The following is a 22,190-nucleotide window of genomic DNA, read 5'->3' as shown; positions in this document are numbered from 1 at the left end:
TTGACAATGACGCACTACTGTGCCTATACCAGGTTCCCTTCTCCTTATCAGTGAGTGATAGCCATGGACCACTCATCTTTCCACTCAGTTGATGGGTAAATTTTGGGTTGTCTCTAGTTTGGGAGAGTTATGAAAAAAACTTACGTGAACATTTGTGTATATTTCTTTGTGTGCTTTTCTCTTTGGTGAAGCCTAGCAAAATTATTGATTTATTTGTATGTTAAGTGTATGTTTTAACTTCATAAGAAATGTCTAAATTTTTCTCCACAGTAGTTGCACAGTTTTACCTTCCCACCAGCAGTTTGAGTTCTGGGTGCTATGATTTGTTGGTTTTTGAAGTACTAGGGATCAAACCCAGAGCCTCAATACAGGCTAGATAAGCATGCTACCCCTGAGCTACACTCTTCACCGTGTAGTGTTGGTTAATTTTTATGTGTAGGTCTGTGATCAGCTCATAGTTAATTTTTCTGTATGATATGAGGTGACAGTCAAGGTTCATTTTTCTCTGAATAGCTATCCTGCTGTACCAGCACTTCTTGAATTACTCATCTCTTTATAAAACATCAGCTGACCATATATTCACAACTTCTCATTTTTAAAAATTATTTTTTAAAACATGCAAAGCTGTTGAAGTATTTTTACATATTATGAAGCGCATCCATTTCAAATGTACAATTCAATGATTTTTAGTAACTTTACTGAGTGGTACAACCATTACCATAAATCAGCCTAGAGCACTTTCAGCATCCAGGAAGATCCTTTGGGTCCATTTACTATTAATCCCCGTTCCCACTGCTAGCCCCAAGCAACCACTCATCTACTTTCCCTCACTGTAAATTTGCCTTTTCTGGATATTTCAGGCAAATGGAATCATAGAGTAGTGATCCCTGGTGTGTGGCTTCTTTTTCTTAACATCATAATTTGGGGTTCCCTCCATGTTGTGGCATGCTTCCTATTGCTCAGTTGTGTGTCAGCGTGTGTGGGTGTGTTTCATTTTCTTCATCAGTTCCCCAGTCTGGGAATTTAGAAGGTCTCCTATGTATTTGGGTGTTTGTTTGTTTTATTGGTACTGGGTATCAAACCCAGGGCTTTGTACATACTGGACAAGTATTCTAACCTACCACTGAGTCGTCCCCCCCCCCCCCGCCCCCAATCTCTGTTTGGCTAATAAGAATGATGCTACTTTTGTGTGAGTCTTATGTGGGCATGTGTTTTCATTCCACTTGAGGTAGATATCGAAGAATAAAATTGCTGGATATGGTTGTTTCATTTTTCTGGACTCTTAATTATTTTCTTTTAATCATATTTTTGAAGTATAGCTTACATATAACATTCATCAATTTTAAGCATACAACTTGAAGAGTTGTACAAATTGAGTTCTAACTCTAATTCATGCAGCAATCACAAATATAGAAAATTTTTATTACTTTGTGCCCTTTATCTCCACCCTCTTTCCCCTCTGCTTCTGGCTCCTATTAACTACCAACCCATGCTTTGTCACCACAGTACTGCCTTTTAGCAAATTTCGTATAAATGGAATCATACAGCATTAGTTTTGTAAGAAAGCCTTTTAGAGTGATCTATGTTGAGCTATACATCTATTTCCTTTTTTATCACCAAGTTGTATTCAGGGGTCAGCAGACTTCTTCTGATGGTGTGAGTTGTATGGGTCTTGTCACATATTCTCATCCCCCTCCCCCGACTTCATTGTCTGCTCTTTCTCTACACCCTCAGATTTTCCCTCAGAAGTTTTTAGCTGAAGCTGTGTAAAAGCAGGCTGAGGTGGGAGGTATACAACTGGCCATTTTGCTGACCTCTTGCTCTATACTTGGGGGACCAGTTTACCTATCCACTGACCAGGTGGTTGTCTAGTTGGTGACTGGTGCAGTAAAGCAGCAGTGCACATTCATGTGCAAGTCTTTGTGTGTGCATCTCTTTCCATTGCTCTTAATAATACCTGTACCTAGACTGATTTAGTCACCTGGTAGCATGTGTTTAACTTTATCAGCAACTGTCAAACTGTTCTCCAGAATAGTTGAACCCATTTGCATTCCCTTCAGTGATTGTGAGAGTCTTAGTTGCTCTATATTCTTGCCAAAATTTGGTATTCTCAAATTTTAAAGCTTAGCTATTTTATTTTTAAATTTTATTTTATTTCTTGCTGGTCCTAGGGCTTGATTAACTCAGGACCTGGGTTCAGGGACATCCCTGAGCTTTTTGCTCAAGGTTAGCGCTCTGCCATTTGAGCCATAGCTCCATTTATGGCTTTTTCCGTTTATGTGGTACTAAGGTATCAAACCCAGGGCTTCATGCATGTTAGGCAAGCACTCTACCATTAAGCCATATTCCTAGCCCTCATTGTACTTTTAATTTGCATGTCCCTAGTGATTAATGGTGCCAAGTTTATATTCATGTTCTTACTGGTCATGCATGTATCTTTTTCTTCCCATCTTTCCATTTTAAAACCATTTTGGTTCTGTAGGGTGTGTGTGTGTGTGTGTACATACGTACGTACGTATGTGTGCATTCATGTACACTGATCCTAGGGCTTGAACTCAAGGCATAGGTGCTGTCCCCAAGCTTCTTTTTGCTCATAGCTAGTGCTGTACCATTTGAACCACAGCTCTACTTCTGGCTTTTTAGGTAGTTAATTTGGAGATAAAAGTGTCATGAATTTTCCTGCCAAGGCTGGCTTCAGATCATGATCCTCAGATCTCAGCCTTCTAAGTAGCCCTAGCTACTTAACAACAGTGAGCCACTGGCACTGGACCACCAGTTTATTTTTTAATTGCTGAGTTGTCAAAGCTTTCTATATTCTACTTACAAATTCTTTATCAGGAATATGTTTGGCAGCTTTCTTCCCCAGTTTTCTTTTTGAGGTACTAACATTTGAACTAATGGCCTTCTGCTTGCTGCTTTACTGCTGAGTCATGCCTCAAGCCCTTTTTTTTCTCACTATTTTGTTCTTTTGGCAGTACTAGTTGGTTATTTTGGAGATGGAGTTTGATGGACTTTTTCTGCCATGGCTGGCTTCAAACCACAGTACTCTAGATCTCAGCCTTCTGAGTAGCTAAGATTACCTGTATGAGCCACTGTTTCCCAGGTTCTGGACCTCAGTCTTCATATTTTTTTTGCTCCCACCATAGCTGGGATGACAGATGCATTACACCACACCAAGTTTCTTCTGTTGAGATGGAGTCTTATTGTCTTGTCTGCTCAGGCTGACCTGGAATCTTCCCACAACCATACTTGACTCTCTATTGAAAAGGGGTCACAGGAACGTTTCTGTTTGGCTGGCCTCCCAATGTGTTCCTTTTAATTTCAGCCTCTCACGTAGCTAGTAGCTATTACGAGTATGAGCCATGGTGCCTTCCTTCTTTCCTCCCTCCCTCCTTTCCTGGTACTGGGGCATGAACTCAGTACTTCACACACTGTCCATTTTTTCTACTCGTGGCTGTTTGGCTTCAAACTGGAGCCATCCCTCTTCTAGTTTCTTCTTGATTAGTTGAAAATAAAAGAATCTCATGATTTTGTCTTCCTGGGCTGGCTCTGAACAAGATCTCAGCCCTCCTGAGTAATTAGGTGTGAGTACTAGGGCCCAGCTTGGTTGTTTTTTGTTTTGTTTTGTTTGTATTTTTCTCCCAGTTCTGGGGTATGAGAACTCGTCTCACACTTGCTGGACGGATGCCTGGGTGGGCATCTAGGTGTAATCTACCTGTGTTACACTTCCTGGTGTAGCTAGGAAGACCGCTGAAAAGTGGTCTTGTGAGCATTTGTGCCGAATGTGGCTTCACATCTCAATCCTCAGATCTCAGCCTTCTACAAGGGTAAGATAAGAGTATGGGAATGAGCCACCAGCACCTGGCTAGAGCTTTTGTTGTTGTTCTTGGGATCCAATCCAGACTCTTACGTATGCTAATAAGCATGTGCCCTATCACTAAGCCACATCCCTATCCCATGTTTATTTATTTGAGATAGAGGGTCTCTTTATAGAACTCAAGCTGGCCTTGAACTTCTGGTGTCAAGTGATCCTTGTAGCTGGCACTACAGGTGTGTGCCACCATACCTGACTTCAGAGTATCCTGCTTTAAAATCTGGTGATATGAAGAGATACACTGCCTAGTGTCCTTCCCCTCTGAAGATACCAAGGCAGATGACTTCCCAGCCCATGAGAAATGCAGATTCTCTTTCATAGGATGTTCATTCTGAAGCCAGACTCTGTATTTTCAGACATGACTGATGCCTGGTAACTGTAATGCCTTCTGCTGCCTGGGCTGCCCAGGTGCTTGTTCCAAGTGCAACACAGTTGTACTTCTGGTTTCTGCCTTCAAGGCTCATTTGTCTTTCTGTCCACTGCTGGCTGTCCACAGTCGTATGCTTCAGTGTGCCCACACTGTGCCTGGCCTGCTTCTGCCTCTCACATTGTCTTCAACTGGTCCTGTGCACGTGCCCCAGCAACCCTATAATACAAGAGCCACTGATTTGTGCACTGGCTCTGTCCCAAACTCCACTGTGAGTGAGCCTGTCTGGTCACTTCATTTGCAGGGTAGCTTCTGGAAGAAACTGATGGGCTACTTTGAGAAGCAAGGTACTTGCTGGGTGGAGCACGCAGAGGGGCTGCCTATTGTCTGCTACTGCCCACCTCCCCAAGGGTAGGGGTTCCCACACCTGGAGTACACTGTCTCTACAAGCTCTTTTCTTGACAGCCTCCAGTGCTGTGTTGCTATGGAACCTCCACTGGATTGTGGGATTTTTGCATGTTGGTGAAACCATGGCTTTGTGCTTCTAGCTCAACATTGTGGGGAACACGTCTAATGTGTTCCTACCCCATTTTGTCCATTTGTATAGGCTAAGAATTTCTTAATTGGTGGAGATAGTGCTAGAACACTAAGCAGTGTTGGTTTTGCTGAAGTTTGGTGAATAATGAAGGAGTGGTTTGAATGCATCCCCTGGTCACCGACTCCCCTATGTCTGAAGCCTGGCTTCATGCAGCCCTGGGAAGGCCCAGGGAGGTGGTGGTGAGCACTGAAGAGCTCCGCCTCTTCTCCCCACAGTTTGTCTGCTGACCTTGTCACAACCCTAGAAATGCTGTTGTCTGCTGTAACTTGTCCTTCATGAAGACACCATGGATGTGGTGGCTGGTTGTTTCCATCAGGGAAGTGCTGGAGACAGTCTAAATCGGAGTGAAATAGAAATGTTGTCTTCTAGGTTCTCTGAGACTTGCAAAGCTCTGTTTTCTGCTGTCAAGTGGTCTGTTCTGTGGAGATGTGGTCCTGAGAGCTCTAACCCAAGCCTCATGGCTGCCTGGTCTTCCTGGCAGGCCAGTGAAGGACAAGAAGACTGGTCAGGTGTGTGTGTGTGTGTGTGTGTGTGTGTGTGTGTGTGTGTGTGTGTGTGTGTGTGTGTGTGTGTGTTTTAATTTTTAAAGATCTAATTATGCTGTATAGCCAAGGCTAGCCACAAACAAACAATACTTCTGCTCAGTTGGGATCACAGGCATGTACTACCATACCTGCCAGCACTTGGGGGGCTAAAGCAGGAGGAAAGCCTAGACTTCCAGGCAAACTCTGTAAGGTCTGCCAAAAGGAAAATCCACACAGTTCAGAAGAGGATTTATTGTGTGAGGAAAGAGCAGACCTCATGCAGCCCAAGATGGAGATGGGTAAGCAAGAGAGCTTTTGGCAGGAAGTGAGAGATTGTATAGCGGAAGGGGTATGGCCAAAGCGGAAGTGGATGTGATCTCAGAGGATGGGGAAATACCTCAGACTGGGGGACCTCCCACTGCCCCCAGGCATGCCTGTTGCCAGGGTTACAGGTGCTGGGTGGGGATTTCCCGGGTGCAGGGGAAGAGAGCCAAGGGAAGAAGTAATTTCTACCAGGCAGACCTAACAAACCCCCTTTGCCCTCCAACAAAAGGCTTATTCATCCCACTTTCCCGATGCTCTGTGTTCTGCTCTTGGTCACATGGGAACACAGTTGGTGATAGTCCTCTACCCTAGGACCATTGCTTTGGTTCCCATGTGGCCCAGAATAGGCAGTGGGCGGGAGTCCAGTCCATTGGGGCTGAAGGTGTGAGCCACTTCGGAAGCACCAGCATAGTTCTCAGTCACCCTGATATGTCACCCTTGGAAGCTGTACAATGGATAAGAGGCACTTCTGTCTTGAGTTTCCTCTCTCTCCATTTTGCCACAAGACAGAATTGTATCACACATCTCCAAAACGAGTAAAATGGCATTTCAGCTTCTTGTCTTTATAGACTCTCTGAACTTTAGGAAAGATCATTCTGGTCCCTTTTCATTAATAATGAAAACCAGGGGGCAATAAAATGTTCTTAACGCAAGCCTGGCAGGAACAGAGCATCAGTGTGGGGTGAAGGGTGGGCTGGCAGGGAACCACAGGTGTTTCTTGGGCTTGAGCAAGGCAGAGTGGGTTCCTGGGTCCTGGATCCTTGAGCAAGGCTTTCTGCGCGTCCTTGGCAACTCAGAACATTTGCAGGAGGCCAGTGTTGCCTCAAGGCTGCACTTCTTGAGAATGATAAATGTGTTTTTGCTTTTTTTTTTTTGCCAGTCCTGGGCTTGAGCTCAGGGCCTGAGCACTGTCCTTGGACTTTCTCAAGGCTAGAGCTCTACCACTTGAGCCTCTGCACCACTTCTGGTTTTTTTTCTATGTATGTGGTACCAAGGAATCGAACCCGGGTCTTCGTGCATGCTAGGCAAAGCACTCTACCACTAGGCCAAACTCCCGGCCATAAATGTGTTTTTACGAAAGCACAAAAACCAGAAAATGTGGGGTCAGTCTGGTTTTCAGTCCAGTTGCAGTTGCTTTCTTGTAAGGTGTTCAGCAGGTATTTGAGAATCTGTGGTAGGTATGGTCTGCCGAATGAGGGAACCACGTGAAGAGGTCAGTGTGGAGAGATGCTCAGGTGTGAACCAAGGCCAAGGCCATCTGCACATGACCCTCCCACCAGGGCAAGGTCACTTGACCTTCACATTTTCCTCCTCAAAATGAGCTTACATTAGGTTTTGGATTTTGTATCTTACATACAAACAGAGAAAAGAGGACAAGGGAAAGGCCTTAGGGACTCAGAGCCCCATGTCCTGAGGTCTGGGGATGTCTGCAAGAAGGCCAAGCAGTGTTTTTCCTTGTGCCAACTGGTTTATTAGATGTGAGCACCTTGCTGGATGAGGGGGCAGCATAGCCGAGGAAGGGAGTGGAAGCCTCCTCTAACACAAACCCACAGAACAGATTGGTAAATGGAAACACAGAAAATGTCTGCAAGGCACAAAAGACCATAAGTGGAACCCAAAGCAAAAAATTATAAGAAGATGTATTCAATTCATGTTACAGAGGGCCCATATCCATGATATATTTAAAAAGTAAAAAAACATCCATCCAGGCTCTGGTGGCTCATGCCTATACTCTTAACTACTCTTGAGGCTGAGGTCTAAGGATCCTCATTGGAAATCAGTCCAGGCTGAAAAATCTGTAAGATTTTTATCTTCAACTAATCACCAAAAAGCCAGAAGTGGAACTGTAGCTTAAGTGATAAAGTGCCAGCTTGAGCAAAAAGCTCAGGGACAATGACCCAGCCTCAAGTTTAAGGCCCAGGACTGGCACACACACACACACACACAAAAGTCTTCAAAACATGAATGCTAATGGTGTGTGTGGCACAGTGATGGAATACTTGACTACCATGTAGAAGGCCCTAGATTTGATTCCCAGCACCATAACAGAACAGAACAAAACAAAACACCTGAAGTTTCTCCAAAGTGTTAAGGGAAAGAAGCCAAGTTGAGGGCTGGGGCCATGACTCAAATGAAAAAACCTGCCTAGCAAGCACTAGGCTTTGAATTTAAACCATGATACTATCAGAAAGAAAATCAAGGGCCGAGGGTTTGGCCTAGTGGTTGAATGCTTGCCTAGCATGCATGAAGACCCCTGTTGTATTCCAGAACCACATACATAGAAAAGCTCAAGTGGTAGAGCTCTAGCTTTGAGAAGCCCAAGGACGGCACTCAGGCCCTGAGTTCACGCCCCAGGACTTGCAAAAAAAAAAAAAAAAATCAAGTGGAAAGGTGAGAACGTGTAATACTCATTGTAAAGAAAGTACTGATGGACTAAGTCCTTGCTAAAAATGTGATCAGTACAGGTGAGAGCCAGTGTGACATACTATTTCCCTGTTACACCAAGCCTGTGATTAACACATTCTGTTGGAGTGACGGGGGGAAACAGGCACTAAGTACTGGCTGAAGGAACCCTGAGAGGAGGCCCCTGGGAATTCTTAGGCTTACATGCCTATGTATTTGCACAGTTGTTGTTTTTTTTTTGTTTGTTTTTTTAATAGACTATGTGTGATATGGATTGGAAATGAGCTAAAAGAGAGTAGGTTGAATGGAATACTAGATTGCTATGAACAAAACAGGATTCTGGTATAGACATGAAGAAAAGGAGAAAAAGAAGAAAAGACACATCTGTGTTACTTTGTATGTTTATGAAATTTCTCTAGAAGAATAAACTTAAAACTGTTAACAGCAACTGCCTTTTTGACAGTCTGACTTCTGCCGTTTGATATTTAAACTGTATGTATGTTGCCTGTTTAAGATATATGAAACAAAAAGCTAGGAGTTGAGGACTGAGGGAAGCTGTATGGTGATTACAGTTTTGACCCTTGGGGTGGGGGGAGATTGTGTGTGACATGCACTGGTTGGGGGACATGGAGACTTGCTGACTCCTGAGAGCAGCAGCCTATGGAGGAGGGGTACTCCTTGTACATTTGGAGGACTTTGCATATCAGAAGCTCTATCCTGCCACTGAGCTGAAAGAACAGTCCTGCTCCCCTCCTCTGTCAGGGCAAATACCTAGGAGAACTTGCAGACACGTGTAAGAGGTAAAACAGTATGGCTCAGGTGTTCCTCAACCAGTGAGGCCATCAGCTTGGCTCAGCAAGTTGAAGTGATTCTTCTGGAGGTTCTTGGAATGTGTTTGTCCTTCTTTCCTCCTCTTCTGAACTCAGCTTTCCCACAGAAACCCACACCAGTTCCTTCTGGACATCTTTCCATTGGCACTATGCAATTGTTTGTTCCCCAGCTGTTGTGTGGCTATGCCACAGAGCATCCTGAGAACCGTGGCCTGTGCCTGGTATCATGGCAGATCCAGAGTGGAGGCAGAAGGCCAGGTGACCAGTTCCAGAGCCTGCAAAGTAGAGGACTCTCTGTGCACGTAGGATTTCATTTGAATTATGGGGACTTTACTATTCTGGTCTCCATTATCTGTGGGGATGCATCCCAAACCCCGTAGAGGATTCCTGAAGAGACAGACAGTATGGAGCCCTGTTTGTACTGTTTTCCCTATATGTAGCTATAATACAAGTTTATAAATTAGCACAGCAAGATCAGTAATAATAACCAATAATAAAATAGTACAATTATAACAATATGCTTTAATAAAGGTTAATGCAAACACACACTCTTAAATTGTTTTACTGTGTTATGATCTTAGCAACCTCAGCATAGAATTTCTTCCTCTCCATAGTGAGAATTTTCACCTTTTCACTTAAGGGAAGCACTTAGGGCTCCTCTCTGGAACATCTGCATCACTGGTGTCCCTGCTCTTTGTTTTGGGGGCCATTAGTAAGTGAAGTGGGGATCACTTAGGCACAAGCATTATGATACTGACAGGGAATCCTAGAACTAAGATGGCTACAAAGCGTCTCATAGGCAGGTAAGCATTTACAATGTGGGTTCACTGGACAGAAGGTGATTCACATCCTGTAGGGTCAAGATTTCATCATGCTGTCTAGAATAGTAATACTTACAAAGTTGAAATTTTAAACTAATTAATTTTTTATTTCTAGATTTTTCATTTGACATTTTCTCTTATCATAATTGACCTCAGAAGTAAAACCACAGATAAAAGGAAAGGAAACCCTGAATGTGCTGGTCCTAAGAGCTGGGTCAGAGTCCTGCTTGTATGCAAAGATTAGTGACTTGGTTCCATTTCCTTAACAACAAAGAGCTTTTCCAAGACATCTCTCCACTCTGTCCTCTGGCCTCTGCTCTGGTGTAGGCCCTCTTCACTGTCATGACCCTTGCAGGAGCCTCCAGATGTCCTGCCTCAGTGGCCTCTTTCCTCTAGCTTGCTTTAGTGCCACTGCCATGTTGTTGTCTTAAAGCAGATTTGATCAGTACATTCCCTCTTCCTAAGCCTGGTGTGTTTGTCCCCATCCACTGAGGCACATGCTCACCAATCCCTAAAGGCCCTGGGGGACCCCTCCTAACTTTTTTCTTTTCCTACCATCAGGCTCTGGAGGCTCCCGGTGGCGAGATTACGGTGCCTTGGCCATCATCATGGCAGGAATTGCATTTGGCTTTCACCAGCTCTACAAGGTCAGTTGTCTTCCCAGGGTAGCAGAGGCTGACCCTTTGCTGTTCATCCCCCTTTTCCTGGTCCTTGACTCATCTGCATGGAACTGCTGCTCCTCAGTGGGTTCTCAGCCCTGGAGCAGAGGTGGAGAGTACAGAGGAGATGTGGCAGGCATAGCCCCTCCAATCTCTGCAGACATCCACCCTGGGGTCACCAACAGGATGACCCCGATGTCCGCCCTTATAGTCCAGGTCAACTACTTAGTGAGTAGTGTGTAAACTGGTGCTTAAGACCATGCAAACCAGCTGCCTGTTTGAATCCTGCTCTGGCCCTGAGTACATATGTGACCACAGGTCCTGTTGTCATCTGTAAAATGAGGAAGAACAGATAGCCTCTTACTTGGGAGAGTTCAACTTCCAGTGGCATGAAGGCACAGCCGGCCCAGCAACTGTCACTCTTGGTGTAGTTAAATAAGCCATGAATGAAATTAGATAAGAAAAGTGTACTTTTAAACCTGATATTGGTGGCTCACGCCTGTAATCCTAGCTACTCAGGAGGCTGAGATCTGGGGATCACAGTTCAAAGCCAGCCCAGTCAGTAAAGTCCATGAGACTCTTATCTCCAACTAACCACCAGACAGCTGTAAGTGGAGCTGTGGCTCAAAGTGATAGAGTGCCAGCCTTGAGCAAAAAGGCTCAGGGAGAGCACCCAGACCCTGAGTTCAGGTCCCAGAAGCAGACACCACCCCCCCCCCCCAAAAAAAAAAAAAGTATGCTTTTGCTCTACTGCAGGTTTCTGTGTGTTCTGAGCACACTAGCAGGGTCAGGAAGCTGGAGGCTACTTCCTGGGTCAGGTGAATTGAATGCATTCTGGTGGTCATCAGGCCGAAGCCCTCTCATAGTGAGGAGCCATGTGCAATACCTGCCTTGGAAGGCCTTGGAGATCAAAGAAGAGAGGACAAATAACCGTACCTGGCTGTGGGAAGTTCTGGAGATGCCTGTGTATCACCTTAGTGTTAGAGCTGGCTTGGAGAGCTCATGACATTTATGGGATGTGCTTCTTGCCTTGTGTGTAGTCTAAGCATCTGCATAAATGTGGGGGCTTCCCCTGAGCACCGTTGAGTCAGCCCTCAGGAGCAGAGGTCATGTTCTCTGCAGAGCTGCAGACACCAGTGAACATTTACTCCCTTGCTACCAGTGAAAGGCCTAGCCTTAATTTGGAGAAATAAGATTAATAGCCAGCGTGGGTCTCAGATCCAAATATGCTCACCCTGGAAAGAACATCCTTTCTTTTCTGAGACCACCAACTTCTCTGCCTCATAGTCACTTTTTTTTAAAAGGACCCCAGTGAAATCCTAGGCTTGCTATCACAATATTTAGGCCCTGTACTATGTGAACCTTAGTTTCTTATTTAATACAAAAGCCAGTGACAAGTGCAGTAGAATCTATTGGAGTTGGAAATGTGCATACAGAAATCCAGATGCAGAGTATTCTGGGATTCTCCTTTTGAGCTAAGTCTACCAGTGCCTGTGTGTAGCCAAATGGCAAGGCAAGGACAAGCACCAGGATTAGTCATTGACAACACTCTCAGAGCAGACCTGGTCATCAGTGACCTGCAGGGAAGGGAGACGGGCCCTCCATTTTCACGGCCCTTTGGCCACTTGCCTGGTGAAAGAAGGAAAGAAGACAGAAAGAGACGGAGCGGGGGGGGGGGGGGTGATTGAAATGTCAGCCACATTGGTCATACAAGGATTTCTGGGATTATCTACTAATAGTTTCTTTAAATAAAAAAAAAAAAGTGGTCTGACTCAGATGGCTCATTCCTATAATGCTAGATACTCAGAAGATAGATCTGGAGGAATGAGCTTCAAAGCTAATCCAAGCAGAAAAGTCCATGAGACTCTATCTCCAAAATAACCCTCAAAAAGCAGGCTTAGAAGCCAGGCATGGTGGCTCACGCCTGTAATCCTAGCTACTCAGGAGGCTGAGATCTGAGGATTGCAGTTGGAAGCCAGCCTGGGCACAAAAGACCATGAGACTCTTGCCTCCAGTTAATCACTAGAAAACTCAAAGTGGGGCTGGGGCTCCAGGGGTAAGGTGGCAACATTGAACTGAAGAGCTACGGATAATACCCAGGCTGAGTTTAAGCCCCATCCCCCCCCCCCCCGAAACACACACACACACACACACACACACACACACACACACACACACACACACACACGGCTTAGAGATGTGGCTCAAGTAGTAAGAGCACCAGCCAACAAGAAGTAAGCCAAGTAAGTGAGGCCCTGGTTTTAGGATGTGTTTTAAAACATGTGTAGAGGAGTGGAGGTACTGTTTCCCTATCGTTCATGACCTCAGAGGTAGACTTCGAAGCAGCTTATACATAGAAGAATCTCTGCTTTTATCCTCAGCAAATTTTCCACCTGAAACGTCAGGGCACATTTGATGAGTTTCAGCTCAGTTGTGGGTAATAACTCACAGCGTGGCTGAAAAGCACTTTGCAAAATAGAAAATGCTTCTATACATATGCTAAATGATGATCTTCACTTAGGAGTCACTCTTGAAATGAATTTTCCCACAAACCCCTTGTGAGAGACCTTTTCCTTCCCCAGTACAGAGCCCTTAATGGAGAGGCTTCTTTTTTCCTACCTGAGGCCCAAATAGACTAAGAACCACATTGCCCTTCACTTTGGTGAAGGTGGTGCCTGCTGGGCGGTGCTGGATCTGCCCTGACACCGCCCTTGTCGGTGGTGGTCCCATCCTACCATGGGAGCTTTGTCTCCAGGTCCCAGGCTTGTGGGTTTCAGAGCAAATTCCCTCAACCCAGCTCACCCACAGTGTATGCTGCTGCCTAGGCATCATGTTTGGGGGCCCTGCAGACAACAGCATTTTTTGCCCCCAGGGGCGTTGTTTTCTCTGTCTGGGAAAACAGGTCCACTTGGAGCCTGTGAAAGAGACTGGTAACTCAGGCTTAGTTTAAAAGCCAAGGATTTCGTCAGAAGAACCATACAAGGGTCCCAGAAGTGCGTGGTGGATTTTCTTGTAGTTTCTTGAGTACCTTTTGTATACTTTTAGTTATTTGTTCCTGAATGAATGAAGCGATTTGTTTCATTCACAGGATTAAAAGTTTGATTCAGTAGAGTATCAATGAGCTGGGCACTGAGATCTAAGGATTGCTGTTTCCAAGCCAGTCTAGTTGGGAGAGTTTGTAAGACTCTTATCTCTAATTAACCACCAGAAAACTGGAAGTGCCATTGTAGCTCAACATGGTAGAGCACTTACTTAGAGCAAAAAAGCTCAAGGACATTGCCTAAGCCCTGAGTTCAGGCCCCACAACCAATTAAAACCAAAAATATGTTTCTTCTGCCCCTTCCTGGAGACATCTTTTTTTGAATACTCATCTACAAGTTTATCTTAAATATTGGTTTGTTTATTTCGTGTGTGTGTGTTTGCTAGTCCTAGGATTTGAACTCTGGGCTTGGGTGCTGTCCCTTAGCTCTTCTGCTCAAGACAAGGACTCTAACACTTGAGCCATGGCTCTGTTTCCAGCTTTTCTTTTTCTTTTTGCTAATTAGATATGAGTCTCACAGACTAGGACTTCCTGCCAGGATGGCTTTGAACTGCAATCCTCAGATCTCAGCCTCCTAAGTAGCTACGATTACAAGTGGGAGCTACCAATGCCTGGCCTTATAACTTTTAAGTAGAATTAACAAGTATTGTTATAGAAATATTATAGCATTGCTAAGAAAAGGACATGAAAGAATGACCATGTTTCCTTGGCTGGGAGTGTAGCTTAGAGTAAAACACTTTGTCTAGCTTGTCCAGGAACCTAGGTTCCCTTCTCAGCACATGGGCGGGGGGCGGGGGCAGGGGCCTGGTTTTCCCATCCCTGTGCCTGTTTGACCCTTGTCCTCATTTAGGCAGAGTTTTTACATGGTCATCTTATCAACTTTTTCAAGAATCCTTTTTCACTTACTGGCTATGTTAGGGTTTCCAGACCCCAGGAAACACCAAGGGCAGGTTGAGTGGCTGGGTTTGAGACGCTGATGGTGGACAAGCAAGTGTGCCCGTTCTCACCATCCACTTCTTGCAGAAGTACCTGCTGCCCCTCATCCTGGGCGGCCGAGAGGACAGGAAGCAGCTGGAGAGGATGGCGGCGAGCCTCTCGGAGCTGAGTGGCAGCGTGGCCCAGACAGGTAAAGATTAATGACTCCATCAAGTCACCCCTCAAAGCCTTCTCCTCGAAGCCCCTTCACGCCCCTCCCCTCTCTCCGTCTCCACTTTATGTGGTGACTTCATTTATCTGCTCCGAGAATCTGTTCACATTTGCAAATGAAGCCGCCGTCATTTCGGTTTAATTTGAAATTGCTTGTTTACTGTCGGCGCGGCCTCAATTAATTATGTTTTTACGGAAAGGCTCCCAACCTCAGAATATTAATAAGGGGAATAAAATGACAGCCTTTCTAAGGGCTGTAAAGTTCATTTTTAATTTCTGCTTCTATGAGGTTTTCAGGGGGGTTTTCAGTGATTTTTTTTCCCCCTTCCCTCAAAGAATCTAACTCAGGGTCAAGAGAGTCTGTAATTACTGTGGCTCCCAGGACCCCGGCCACCCCTCTGTTATCGACTCCACGGGGCTAGCGTTCATTACCAGCTGCCCCAGTGATGGCCCAGATTAGCTGAGACCTGTCGCGCCAGAGGTGGCTCTCCTTCTTTATAAACTTGTTTACTAGGTGGAGGCTCTGAGTCTAAAACTCAGAGGCAGGCTCGAGAGCCACCTGTCCCGGGCACACCTTTTCCAAGTACATAGCCCGATGTAACTGCTCCCAGGAGCTGCCTTGGTGATCACAGCCTCAGGGGTCCTATGACAGTGTGGAGCTCAGCAAGCAGTCCTGGGGTTGGGGCTGTCCTCTGCTCCCAAGGACGCGGTGAGGCCTGGGTGATGAGTGATGCCGGCGTGATACAGGCTGTGAGAGCTGGGCACATCTCAGCCAGGCTTAATTAGAGGGGAGAGGTTTTGGACGGATATACTGTTGACCACGGACAACCACACAATAGAAAGATGAAGTAGAAGTACTAGAGGTGAGATACAGCGCAGGTGAATTACCCCGGGCGCAGATAAATTGTCTGGGTTGTAGGGCGGGGGTGGGGGCCTGCAGATAAATTAGACATAGCAGGAATGCGGGTGGCTCATAGGTGTGTGGGCTGGGGAGGGAACCAGGGACAGGGACTTAACTAGATGTCACGCTGTCTTCCCCAGTGACTCAGGTACAGACGACGCTGGCCTCTGTCCAGGAGCTGCTGAGGCAGCAACAGCAGAAGGTCCAGGAGTTGGCCCATGAACTGGCCACCGCTAAGGTACTCATCTTTGAACCCCTGGATCTCTAGGCCCAGGTGTGGTGTGTGCACAGCTCTTAAGTCCTGGTCCTCTGATGCCTCTGATGTCTTCTGTGGTTCTGACTCCTCCACCTGCCACCCAGTGTTGCAGGGTGACACACTAGGGGTGCGGCGGCTGCCCCACACAGAAGGGAGATGTCACGATGCTCTCAGTTGTGCCCCTCTGCTATGGACCGCTGGATGGCAGTCTCATCCCTGCAGTCCTGAGGCTGGTGCTGGGTGACAGTTTGTGCCTGGTATCGGGGTTTTTAGTCCTTCGTCCCTTCTGACCTGCAAGAGGGACAGAGAGATCATGCCCCGGCCAAGACGAGCTGACGGCCCCCAGCCCTCCCTTGTCGGAGGACAATCAGACGGGTCAGGGAGACCCGTCAAGCAGGAACTCGTTTACTGAGGAAGTACATTCAGTTAGTATAGGATGCAGGAGCCAGTCAGCACAAAGGTGGGCAGGGCGGTGGGAGGTAGGTAAAGAAGGGGAATCAGGTGCTGTCTGGGAGGGCGGAAGTGTTCGGGGCCAGTCCCAGAGGTGGCCTTACCTTACATCACAAAACCACAGCCAAGCCTTCCAACCAGGTGACAGGCAGGTTGGGTCCCAAAACCAGGAAATGAGCACTGGGCCACGAGGTAGGCCTCCTTTTCTACAGCATAGGTTTCCATTTCCCTGATGTGACATGCCCTACACCTGGATGTTAGGTTGTAGGCCCCAGCCTTCCTTGCCAAGGAGAAGTTCAGAAAACAGAAGGGAGATGCCAGTTTACCCGCCTGCCTGGCCCCATGATAGTGGACAGGCCTCTAAACCTGGGCATCAGAGCCAGTCAGAATCCTTCAATCCGCTTCCTCACTTGCCCCATGCAGAAGCATTCTCCATCAGGCCATAGGATCAGTGTTCTGGATTAAAAGTTTTGCTCTCTCATTTGCGAGATGTACATAAGTTACTCCACCCCTCTGAGCTTCCTCGTCTGTGAAATGGAGCCATCATGGAACCTCCATCAACACAGGCTTTTATGTACTTTACATCAGTGCCCTGCTCCAGCCAGCATCCTGGGTTCTGGGGGCAGGAGTATGCCAGCAGCATCCCTGAGGCAGATGGGTGAAGGTGAGAGTGAGGGTGGTCCAGTGGCCCCATAGATCCTCTGAAGCGTCTTACTAGAGCTGCTGTCCCACCCGAGTGCCTAGCTGGACTGCAAAACAAAGAAACCAATTTCTACTTCCACTGGAGCCTGGGGGTCTCTTGGGATGAGGGTCCCCAGGAACCCTTCCCTGTTAGCCATGCTGTACAGGCATACCCTCAGTTCCTGCTCAGCTGTCTGGAGGTGCCAGTGGCTACAGCCACTGTGGGTTCCCTTCAGGCGGCTGTGAAGAAGCCGGGAAGGCGGCAGTGGCCCCCACCCTCCTCTTGTTATCTTTTGGATCTCTGGCCCGCCTGAGGCCAGCAGCCATTCCGGAAATTGGAAAACTGTTTTCAGGCCCTGAGCATCAAGATGAAGACCACATGTTGCATTTCAGGGGGGGGCTGGTTGGTGGCAGTGCGTTGGGATGGCCTCTGCTCTTGTTCCCAAGGCCCCGCCCCTCGCCCCTCCCCGTTCTCTCTACCAAAGCGGCCCTGGCATCCAAACCCACGTGTGTGAGGACTTGGGTTACCCCATAAACCAAAGACTCAGAACTGTGTTTTCTCAGCTGTAATACTAGTTTTTATATCTGCCTTCCAAACTCCTACTGGAGCACTGTAAAAAATTAAAAAGAAGAGCTTTAAGTAATTAAAAAACCTACATAAAACTGAAGACTGTGAGTTTTCTACAACTGTTTTTTAAAGAGACTGGCTAAAAAGCCCCAGATGTCAGATTTTATTTCTAAATCCTGGCATCTGGCACCATATGCTTTTGGAAATCTGAGTCCTTTGTAGGCCAGGGAGTGGAAATTGCTCCCTTGTTAATGGCTGCCGTAGCTTTCAAGGTCTCAGAGAGGCCAGAACAGTGGCTCCCGGGCCCTCCCTGTCTGGTGGTCTGGAGTGGGGGCCCTCAGGGAAATGTTTGTGAGGACTCTGGGTGTGTGCCCACTCTCCTGTAGGCTCCCAAAACCTGAGGCCTCCTTATATATGGTGTGCCTAGCAGGCCGTGTTCTTGCTAGGGCAGCCTACCGTGGTCCCTACCTTGCATTAGAGAGGCCACAGCAGCTGGCAGGGAAGAGATTGAAAAGCCCCCCACCTGCCAATGTGGGGGCAGCTTGTCGAAGAAACAAGAGCTTGGCTTGACTTTCCAAGCTCAAACTCAAAATCACCAGGCTTGGTGATTGCAGATCCTCAGCTGCAGCTGCATGCCTGGAATTAGCCTCTCTGCACACTGCATGCAGTCTGGCTATCAGCAATTCTCCTTGGAGCCTGATCTTTTTTATTGGTTGTGGGGCTTGAACTCTGGACCTGAGTCCCTGATCTCTTCAGCTCAAGGTTATTGAGCCACTTGAGCCACTTCCAATTTTCTGGTGGTTAATTGGAGATAAGAGTCTTACTGAGGGGCTGGGAGTTTGGCGTAGTGGTAGAGTGCTTGCCTAGCATGCACGAAGACCTGGGTTCGATTCCTCGGTACCACATACATAGAAAAAAAGCCGGAAGTGGTGCTGTGACTCAAGTGGTAGAGCTCTAGCCTTGAGAAAGTCCAAGGACAGTGCTCAGGCCCTGAGCCCAAGCCCAGGACTGGCAAAAAAAAAAAAAAAAAAAAAAGAGTCTTACTGACTGAGCTGGCTTTGGACCGTGATCCTCAGATCTCAGCCTCCTGAGTAGCTAGGATTACGGATGTGAGCTACTGGCACCTGGCTCTTTTGACTTTCTTCTTTCCATCTGCCCTGATGGAATTTCCTAGAAGTGAGGCATGGGACTGTTGCTTATTTGGGGGACATCATCAGTGGTATGTCTGTTCTGGGCCTTCTCTGGGTAAGGGGTCGAGGTCAGGAGCTAGAGCAGGTCCCTTGCTGAAGTCAGCTCTGACCATGCCAGAGGACAGATGATGGCTGTTGAAATTTGGGGTTCATGGCTCTGAGGAGTTGCTGGGAGGCAGAGCCTCAAGGAGCAGCTGGGGAGTGCATCATGGGGCAAAACTGCCATCTAGGCTTGCTGAAGTCAGAGCTGTGGAATGGGCAGGTTCTTGGGTGCCCCTAGCGCCCTGGCATCTAGTATCCAGAGTTGTTTCCAGGTTGGGGATCCATTGGTGTTCAGACAGCTGCCTCCTCTCAGCCCCATTCACATGTGTGCAGGGGTGACTTGTGGGGGCAGGGGGCGGGGGCAGTAACACACAGTTGCCTCTACGTCTCTTGAGTGATGAGGGCTTGTTTGCTTTTTCTTTATTTTACATGCACAGGATACCACGATGTCACCTAAAAACATGTAGGGATTTCTTAATATCAACAGAAATCTAAACAGAGTTGTAGGAATGTTTGTTTTAGGGGTACCCTCCCAAGCAAATGCACCCCAAGTGTCAGAGCAGGTGGCCACTGCCTCCCCCAGGGTCCTTCTAAGCTGCACCACCCACACGGGCCGCATGGAGGCACCGCTTTCACCAGTTCCTGTGCTTTGACTTGCAGGCCACCACCTCTACCAACTGGATGCTGGAGTCGCAGAATATCAATGAACTCAAGTCAGAAATTAACTCCTTGAAGGGGCTTCTTTTAAATCGGTAGGAGAGAAGGCTCTGGGCTCTGCCCCACCTAGTATGGGCTGAGCTACCAGTGGGCACTCCTGGGCTGGGCTTGCGGCTCTGGGTAGGGCATAGCTCCCGAGGTGTGGCTGAGTTCAGGGATCACCAAGGGTTGTCACGGATATTAGGATAAAGCTCCCCTTTTTCCCTTCCAAGAGATAAGTGCCTAAGCCCGGCGCCTGTGGCTCACACTTGTAATCCTAGCTACCCACGAGACTGACACCTGAGGGTTGAGGGTCAAAGCCAGCCCTGGCAGTAAGTTCCATGAGGCCCGTGCCCGCCCTCCCTCTCTCCCTGTCCCTCCCCCCTCCCCCTCTCTCTTCCTTTGGTCATGGTGCTTGAACTCTGCCTAGGAATTGTCCCTGAGCTCTTCAGCTTAAGGCTAATGTTCTGCCACTTCTTCCATAAAACTCTTATCTCCAGTTAACCACCAAAAAGCCAGAAGAAGAGCTGTGGCTCCAATAGTAAAGGGCTAGCCTTGAGCAGAAAAGCTCAGGGACAGTGCCTGTGCCCTGAGTTCAAACTTCAGGAACCATACAAGCTTGCCCTTGCGTGTTTCTCTCCCTCTCCCTCTCCCTCTCCCTCTCTTTCTCTCCCCCTCCCCCCCATTCTGAATGTCTTCCGTGTGTTTGTCTCTGGTGAACAGTGCAGGCTGTGGATCTGAGGTAGAGGGCTCATCTCCAAGGCCAGGCCTGGTAGGACAGTGGCAGCCCAAGACAGGAACTGGGCATGTCCATTTGGCCGTGGCAGAGGGCCCACCTATTGGAGAACACCAGCTTTGAGCCATAGCCACACAGACCTCACCCTCAGGCCCCTCCTCCTGAGCTGGCCCTGGGCCCAGAAGGGACACCAGAGTAGAAGCAGCCGCCTTTTCCCTGCCCAAAGCATTGACACAGGTGTTACCCGCCACCTTGGCTGGGGCTCCCATTGGCCCCATCTGCCCAAGCTATGGGCAGATTTGATGGAAGCCCAGGTGTTCTGAGCCCTGAGCTTTATCCCCTTCTGCTCCTGCCACAGGGATGGAGGTGGACAGGCTGGGACGCAGAGGGAGCGAGCAGGCTTAGGTTGCGGCAGGTGGCTAGGGTGCCGGGCTGTTGTGACAGGGTGGGGAGGCAGGTGTAGTCTCACTAGGAGGTGGGGAGGGAGCCACCTCCCGTCTCTGGTCCTGGTGTCCAGGATGAGATCTGGGTGCTGCCACCAACGCCTGCTGGCCTCTTCCTCTGCCAGGAGACAGTTCCCACCATCTCCGTCAGCGCCCAAGATCCCATCCTGGCAGATCCCGGTGAAGTCGCCCTCCCCATCCAGCCCCGCCGCCGTGAACCACCATAGCAGCAGTGACATTTCACCTGTCAGCAACGAGTCCTCCGCGTCCTCCCCTGGGAAGGAGAGCCACAGTCCCGAGGGCTCTACCGCCACCTACCACCTGCTGGGTCCCCAGGAAGAAGGCGAGGGGGTGGTGGACGTGAAGGGCCAGGTGAGGATGGAGGTGCAGGGTGAGGAGGAGAAGAGGGAGGACAAGGAGGAAGAGGAGGACGAGGAGGATGACGACGTAAGCCACGTGGACGAGGAGGATGTTCTGGGAGTACAAAGGGAAGACCGGCGGGGTGGCGATGGGCAGATCAACGAGCAGGTGGAGAAGCTGCGCCGGCCAGAGGGCGCCAGCAATGAGAATGAGCGGGACTAGGGCCGCGCTGCACGGCACACCGCCGCCTCTCCAGCGCCCAGCACCATTGGGCGAGGGGCTTCCGGCTCCCGCCTGGCCTCCCCTTTTGGCTCTGGAAGGGCGAGGGGCTGAGCAGCCTTCAGCTGCGGCAGTGTGGGGGACAGGGGGTCAAACTTCTCTCCACCAGCCTTCTCTTGCCCCATCCCACACCTGCCTCTCCTCAGCCCAGCCCCAGCCCTGGGGTGCACCAGTCTGAGCCTCGGCACCCCAGCTCTCGCCCAGCTCCTCCCCGACAGGCATGTCCAGGTGTGTCTGCTGAGTGTTTTGACGAGCGTGACATCATGCATGGCCAGTGCCCATGTCATCACCTGCCTCCTGAGGGAGGAGCTGCTGTCCCCATCCCAACCCGGGGACCTGGCCTGCACCACCTCCTTCACTCTGTTTTCAGAAGGCGGGTCCTGGACCCGCTGTCCCTCTCCAGCACCTGTTGGGCCCTCGTCATCCCTCCGCCAGGCCCTGCCTGACCGATGCTGCCCACCCCAGCCCACATGCTCTGCCCTGCCAACCAGTGAAGCCGCGCGCTCGCTCCTGATCATCCTGGCTTACTGCGTCGGGCCTGCCCGCTGCGAGGGAGACGTGACGTTCACGGTGGCCGTGGAGCCCGGCAGCAGGACCTTGCTGACCATCAGCCACGTCTGTTCTTCCCACCGAAAACCACATGTTCATTGTGTGATCATGTATAGATTTCGACTGTATATAATTGTAATAAATACGAGTTGCCACTATTTAATTCCTGCCTGTGGCCCCTGTCCGTTGTTCTGACTCCATGTCCCATACTGGGTTTCAACCTTCACGAGGTGATTCCCAGTGAAGCAGACCCCGGGGGCCAGGCCTGGCTGCCTGCCCTCCCTGTTCCAGGCCCTGCCTGTGACTGCTTACCAGGCCGGGAGCGGGAGCAGGAGGAAGGACCTCCGTTGCTGTATATAGACCTGGCGCCGTGAGCTGCTGATGAGCCTCCTTCCTTAAATGGATGCGCATTCCCCAGGAGCCCGGCTCCCTCTCTCTTGTCTCTGCTCACAC

General features: G+C 48.7%; 1 protein-coding gene across 3 annotated transcripts in view; it reads left to right on the top strand.

The window, feature by feature from the left end:
- The window catches only part of Pex14 (peroxisomal biogenesis factor 14), a 143,503-nt gene extending 121,764 nt beyond the window's left edge, over positions 1-21,739 (top strand). For all 3 annotated transcript variants that reach the window (XM_090335839.1, XM_090335840.1, XM_090335838.1), the window contains 5 exons: positions 10,303-10,388; positions 14,464-14,566; positions 15,628-15,725; positions 19,335-19,426; positions 20,675-21,739. In XM_090335839.1, coding sequence (XP_090191965.1) covers positions 10,303-10,388; positions 14,464-14,566; positions 15,628-15,725; positions 19,335-19,426; positions 20,675-21,131 — 836 coding nt within the window. In that variant the 3' untranslated portion in view covers positions 21,132-21,739. The remainder of the gene's footprint in view (positions 1-10,302; positions 10,389-14,463; positions 14,567-15,627; positions 15,726-19,334; positions 19,427-20,674) is intronic.
- Positions 21,740-22,190: the final 451 nt, after the last annotated feature.

This window comes from Megascapheus bottae, chromosome 6 (assembly GCF_031878675.1).
Source record: "Megascapheus bottae isolate mThoBot1 chromosome 6, mThoBot2.hap1, whole genome shotgun sequence".
NCBI classification, from domain to species: domain Eukaryota; kingdom Metazoa; phylum Chordata; class Mammalia; order Rodentia; family Geomyidae; genus Megascapheus; species Megascapheus bottae.
The sequence above is the reverse complement of the archived record's forward strand: the minus strand, read 5'-3'. Positions and strand labels throughout refer to the sequence as shown.